This window comes from Aythya marila (genome assembly GCF_965140915.1).
Source record: "Aythya marila genome assembly, chromosome: 2".
NCBI lineage: Eukaryota > Metazoa > Chordata > Aves > Anseriformes > Anatidae > Aythya > Aythya marila.
The window spans coordinates 21,770,603-21,776,602 of NC_139043.1; the positions used below are offsets into that span (position 1 = coordinate 21,770,603).

The 6,000-nt window shown below is 37.7% G+C and overlaps 1 protein-coding gene across 1 annotated transcript in view; it reads left to right on the forward strand.

The window, feature by feature from the left end:
• TRDMT1 (tRNA aspartic acid methyltransferase 1) overlaps window positions 1-2,095 on the forward strand; it is a 30,317-nt gene extending 28,222 nt beyond the window's left edge. Inside the window, exon 11 of the mRNA XM_082753875.1 lies at window positions 1,370-2,095. Coding sequence (XP_082610001.1) covers window positions 1,370-1,470 — 101 coding nt within the window. The 3' untranslated portion in view covers window positions 1,471-2,095. The remainder of the gene's footprint in view (window positions 1-1,369) is intronic.
• The last annotated feature ends 3,905 nt before the right edge of the window (window positions 2,096-6,000 follow it).

Genomic DNA, 6,000 nt, shown 5'->3' on the forward strand with positions numbered 1-6,000 from the left:
GATTTTGTACCTTATTCAGTGATTTAATGTGAAAACTCCATCTAAGGAAGTCTGTGTAGGGGAACGCAAGCAAACGTTCCAAAGAAAGAAGAATGGTTGCCCAAATTTGAGTGCTGGGAAGCTGGGCAGAATGGCTGGAGCTGGCAAAAAATGTGTTTACCAAAGCAGTCCACGTTCAAAGCATTAATAACTGGCAGAGAAGTATGGAACAACTCCTCCCAGACACCACCTCCTTGGCTTCCCACCCACTGTCAGCCACGTTCTCTCCTGAGCTCTCTTTGGACAAGGACTTTTCTGATGTGCTCTGCAAACTTCAGGACATATCTGTTGCTACTTCATCCCACAAACGGTTTATGCACCAAAGCTGGGTGGTGATGACCTCAGGGTCAAAGTTAGGTGTTTCTTCTTAGGGAATGAGCAAATAATTAAATATGATCAAGTATCAACAGCTTAGCAAATGACCCTAGTAGTTGAATCACCACTGCTGTTCATTTTTCACTCAGTCTGAAGCAAGTGCACTTTAGCTCACAGCTGGAGTAAGTTGAGAGTGCAAGCAAGGGCAGTTACAGGAGACGAGCTGGCTGTTGGTAACTCCTCAATTTTCAGAAACTTGCTCACCTTTGATTGCACATTGAATATACAGCACACAGCCCTTTCACGATACCTGGACCAGTTTAATGTTTTCTGGCCCTCCGTTTTCTCTGCTAGTCATGAATGTACAATGAGAAGAACATTTTTGATGCTGTCTGTATTTCTGAGTGCATTCTACAGCGTCAGCATTGAATTACATGGAAAATTGTTAAGGTGCTTAATCGTTCCTGGAATAAGACTTGCTCATAGCTTAATCTGTGCTGGTTGTATCTTGCAGTGCGAGTCTCATTTGATTTGCCATATCTGGTTAGAGGACCTCAGATTGGAAGTAAAATATAAAGCTTGTCAAGAAACGCAGTTCATTACATCTGTAGAATCATGTTTTCTTTCTCCCATGGCCACGTTACTCTGCATGTTCTCTAGAGTAGCAGTTCTGCAGTGCTTTAGGTGCTGCTGCTGCTGCTGAGACTGCTGGATGTGTTGAGCTGTAGTAAGAGAGGCTAGATCAGCATTAGATACACAGCAGAATGTTTTGAGGCTACTTTTTAAATCTTAGGTGTGGCAGTACTACTCATAGAAGAACTGATCCAAATCCAATGAACTTGTTGGAAATTATAATTTCATGAATTTTTAGGGCTGTGTGTTTGTGTGTATGAAATCTATATGTAAGCTGAAGTCTCTGATAACTGTATTAAGAATTGTTCATTGAAAAAAGGAACGGACTAAAAGTTAGGAATAAAGCCAGACTAATTACACTGTATTATCTGTTTTGTTTTAGGCTTTCCTGACAAAGTAACAGTGAAACAATGCTACCGTCTCCTGGGAAATAGCCTCAACGTACATGTGGTGGCAAAATTGATCTCTGTTATGCTTGGATAACTAAGAACATCAATCTGATGGTAGACTGGTAATGGAAAATGCTTTCATCTTTCAAGAGAAAGCGGATGGCAGCTTAACAAAATCCATGCTAACCAAAATATCTGTGCAGATATTTTGCTAAACAGTTCTGATGTGTTTTAATAACTTGCATTTATGGATTTGCACTGTAGAAGCGTTTTATTTAAATGGAAGTTTCTGGGAATTAATTGCTGTATTTAGATGTTGAATTTAGTTCGCAAAATGAAAAGTAACAGCATTCACATATATCTCAGTGCAAATGGTTAAACCAGTTTGATTCTATCTTAAACTGTACTGACAGTACAATATAAAAGGGCTGTAAATGCCAAAGCTGTTTTAATTAAATGCAGAGACCAAGTTCTACATGCAAAATGTCTTCCTCTGTAAATATCAGTGATCCATTCTTAACAGATGTATTGTATATGTGATTTATTTTTTCTTTTGTATCTAATGAAACTGTAAAATTCAGTATTTTATATCATTTTTAAGAAGATGGTGTCATATGTTTGTCTGACCCTCTCTAAATACTTTCAGGTTTATGGAACCAAACTGTGTCTGTCTCAAATGATTTGTCTAGGTGCAGCTGAATAAAAATATGTTAATATTATCACAACTCTGACAATAACTTGGCTGTTTCTGTTCTCACTTACATTATCCAGGATGAGATCATTGCTTCTTACCAAAAACCTACACATGAAAGACATAAAAATATTTTAAAACTTCATGTCTAGGTTCCTTTGGCTTAAGAAGTGTAGAAAAGCTATATGGGTTTCTTCTAAAAACTTCTTTACAAACTTTGTAGTAGTACTAGAGTTAAGAGTGTATTTCGGGATGAGATCATTGCATATGGCCAGCCTGAGAGTCACAGTTCAATGTTATCTCATAGACATAGACTGAATGGTTGTTGGTTTTTTTTGTTTTAATCATTAGGTCTTGTGAGTTCAGTATCTCTGTAACAGTAATTTTCCTTACTGTTACATGGGAAGACTGAAAGCCTTCTGAAGTAGTATGTGTTCAGGTTGTTACTTTCTGTACCAATAACGTTATACTGGTATCTAGAGGAAGAAAACAGAAGAAAAGGTGAGATGATGCTTAGTAAGCATCCACTGGGGAGCTGGAATGCTACACAAATGAAGGATTTCATATACTGCTCATGGTTCCTGTGCACCAAAACTATTAGTTGTCAAAGCTGCCAATACTAAAAGAGTTTTTTTCCCCACTGCCATGGGATAGTAACAGTCAGTGTGTATGGTGCCTAGGTTTGGTAATGCAGTAGAAATTAAAGACTGCAGAGAACAGAACCAGTGTAGAGATCCTGCAGCTATTCTGACCTGTAGTAGTCATCCTGAAAAAAATAAGCATGCCGTTGTTACTTTATGCCATACTTTTATCTTATGCTGACTCCTTGTTTAATTCCTCTTCAGTCTTGATTTATGTGTTGCTTCTGGACTATTAAACTGGGAAATCCTTGGGCTGAGCTTCTGCAGCCTGTCTTAATCCTCAAGAGCATTTGGACCTCTTGGAGTGTTCCAGCTATGAAAGAGAACAAGAAAAGGATTCTCCTAAAAGACCTCTGGAGTAGGCTCTAGAGAAGCAAGAGACCACCTATCTTCAGGTGGTGTTTTGCAGTAGAGTAATGGCAAAAAGTAATAGGCTAATGTTAGCTGTGCCTACTACTAAATAATGCAAAGAGCAAGTGTGTTTTTGGCAATGTTATGAACCATAGTTAGTTACCCGTTAACATGGTGATGATAACTGTATAGATTTATTGACTAGATTTTGTTCTTGTGAGGCATAATAACAGGAAGTTCTATTGCTATTTAAAGTGATCCAAATATTCAAAGGAAAACAAAAAAGATCAGTTCTATGTATAAATTGGGATTTCTTCCTGCTAAACCATGTAAATAGCCTGTTGATTTCAATTCTCTGTAATGGCAAAATATTACTAATAACATTTAGTTTTAAATTCCTTAATTTGTGAAACATTTTAATTAGTGTAAAGCATATTTTAAGTATTTATATACTGTTCATAGTAAGTGGTATTAAAGCATAATTTGCAGTTAATCTAGCTGCATCTGAAACTATGATATAGCACTACAGCCTGTTACATGGTGGGAGTCAATTTTAATTTAATATGATTGTGAAGACTCAAATTTGCTTACTAATCAGAGCTGCTTATGAAGGAGGCATTTTGAGAAAAAAAAAAAAAAAAAGGATATTTCAGAGTTGCAATTCCATATCTATCTATTTTGCTCCTGGTAACCCTGTAATACCAGCAAAGCTAAATTGAGTGACTGCTTCTTATCCCATCTGTTTGTCATTAATAGGCTCATCACTGAGTGAGTGCTGGTGGGTTGCACCTGCTTGACCTCACTTGGTGATCATGTTGCTTCCTTTTCCGAGCAGTCTCCTAATAATAAGTGCTTTGCAGCCTACATCAGTGCAGCACTTTGCAGCTTCAGCTTAATCATTTTCACAGCACTGAAGTATAATTGCAAAAGCAGCTGAAAGGTAAACGAGTGAAACCTGGAAGACAGCTCTGGAAACTGGAAGAGATTTCAAGACTCTGTTTTTTGTTTGCATAACTTGCTTATTCTGCATGTATGAAATATATATCATTGTCTGAGTGAGATGATACGGCTGAATTTCCTCAGCCTTGAGAAGTTTCACTGATAGAAAAGGTGTCATATTTGGTGGTGACATACTTATGCACTCATTTTTAAAGCTTGCTGATTGCCTTACAGAATGCCTTACCTACATGAGCTTGTTTTCATCTGAGTTAATCTAGGTATCCCTATACCCATGAAGAAACCTGTGTAATGATGAAATTACTAACATATCTTTTGCTTAAAGCACTGGCTTGAGTATTTTTGATATGTGAACTCAAAGTTCTCCAGTGGAGGTATATCCTTCTGTGCAGGGAACATAACGCTCCTGCCCGTAGTTTTTTTAATTCACCTTTTGCTGACCCCCTTAGGAGGAGTATAAGGTCTGTCAGGAATCTGTGTATTACAGCCTGGAAAAACACTGGTCTGTGCTAACGCTATCATATGTCTAAGACTTAGTCATGGGGAAGCTCAGTTTGTTTTCCAGAGAGAGATCTCAATGGTAACAGTTGAAATCTGAACAGGTCTGCCAGTGTCTCAGTGACTATAATTCTGTGCTAGCAGTTGTTGCAAATTGATAAGATGAATAGAAAAATTAGCAAATGTTTGTTATATCTCAAGGATGAGCTATTCATTCTCAGCTCACCCTTTGATTTTTCTGTTCTGTTAGCTTGCTATTCATACTGAAGGTTAACACTCCGGGGTCTTACTGTATAAATGCTGAATTTATACACTCCCTCCACCCTCGAGGGAGTCAACAGCCCCTCCCAATTTAATGTCATCTGCAAACTTACTTAGTATACCTTCATGTCCTGCATCCAAGTCATTTATGAAAACATTAAAGAGAACTGGCCCTACAATGGAGCCCTGGGGAATCCCTCTGGTGACTGGCCACCAGACTAACCCACAGATGTAACCCCATTTACTACAGCCCTTTGAGCCCAATGCATCAGCTAGTTGTTCACCCATTGCATTATATATTTGTATAGCTGTATGCTGGATGTTTTGCAAATATATATAAAGTTGAAATCTGTTAAGTTGAGTATATTTTATTATATTTTTATGTTGTTTTTTTTTTTTTTAATATATTTTGTCTCTTAGATACTTAGACACTTAGATACTTAAACACTTGTGCTCTGTGTATTTTTTTCTGCATCGTGTTTAAATAACAAACAGGTCATATCAGTGAGAAATAGTATGTAAAGTAGAAAAAATCAAGTAAATATCCAAGGCAAAGTAATGCTAAAGTATGAGGGATTAGGCATAAAGTCCAAAATGAACTCCATTAGGCATCCATCCTTTGCCTGTGCAAATAGAAGTGTTCTAGTGTTACTGACCTCATTAAGGGAAGTTTATACTTGTTTAGTAACAACTTGCTTGGATAGATAACATATCCAAGTCAGGATGGAAAATGAGTAGTGAAAATGTGTTGGTTTAAATGTTATTGTGAAACACATGAACAGATTTGTATTACTTTTATCTTTACTTGGTTACAAGGGCTGAGGAACTTACATAGCTGTCCAAGAAAAGAAGTATATGGCATTAGATGACCAGCCAGCTATCTGGGAGTGCAAGAAAACTGGATCAGTCTCTCTGACTTTCCTCCACCTTGTCTTTTTGACTGTAGGAAGAAGCATAGACAAGGGATGTTTTTACAAGAGGTCTGATGAACACAGAAACAGAATTAGAGGAACTAAATTAGTGCAATGCAATACTCCACTTTTAGTGAGAGAGAGGCGTTAGATGGAATTTCAGGGATTCTCTGGGTGGCCACTCTGGTTGGGTACCTTCATTGGGGGCTGGTACTAAAGTTCAGACAACTCTGCAACAAAAAAAGTCTTTGAAGTCTCCTCCGCTTGGGAACCTCTCTGTTTTTAAAAATGGGAATAGATCCTGAAATCCCAGC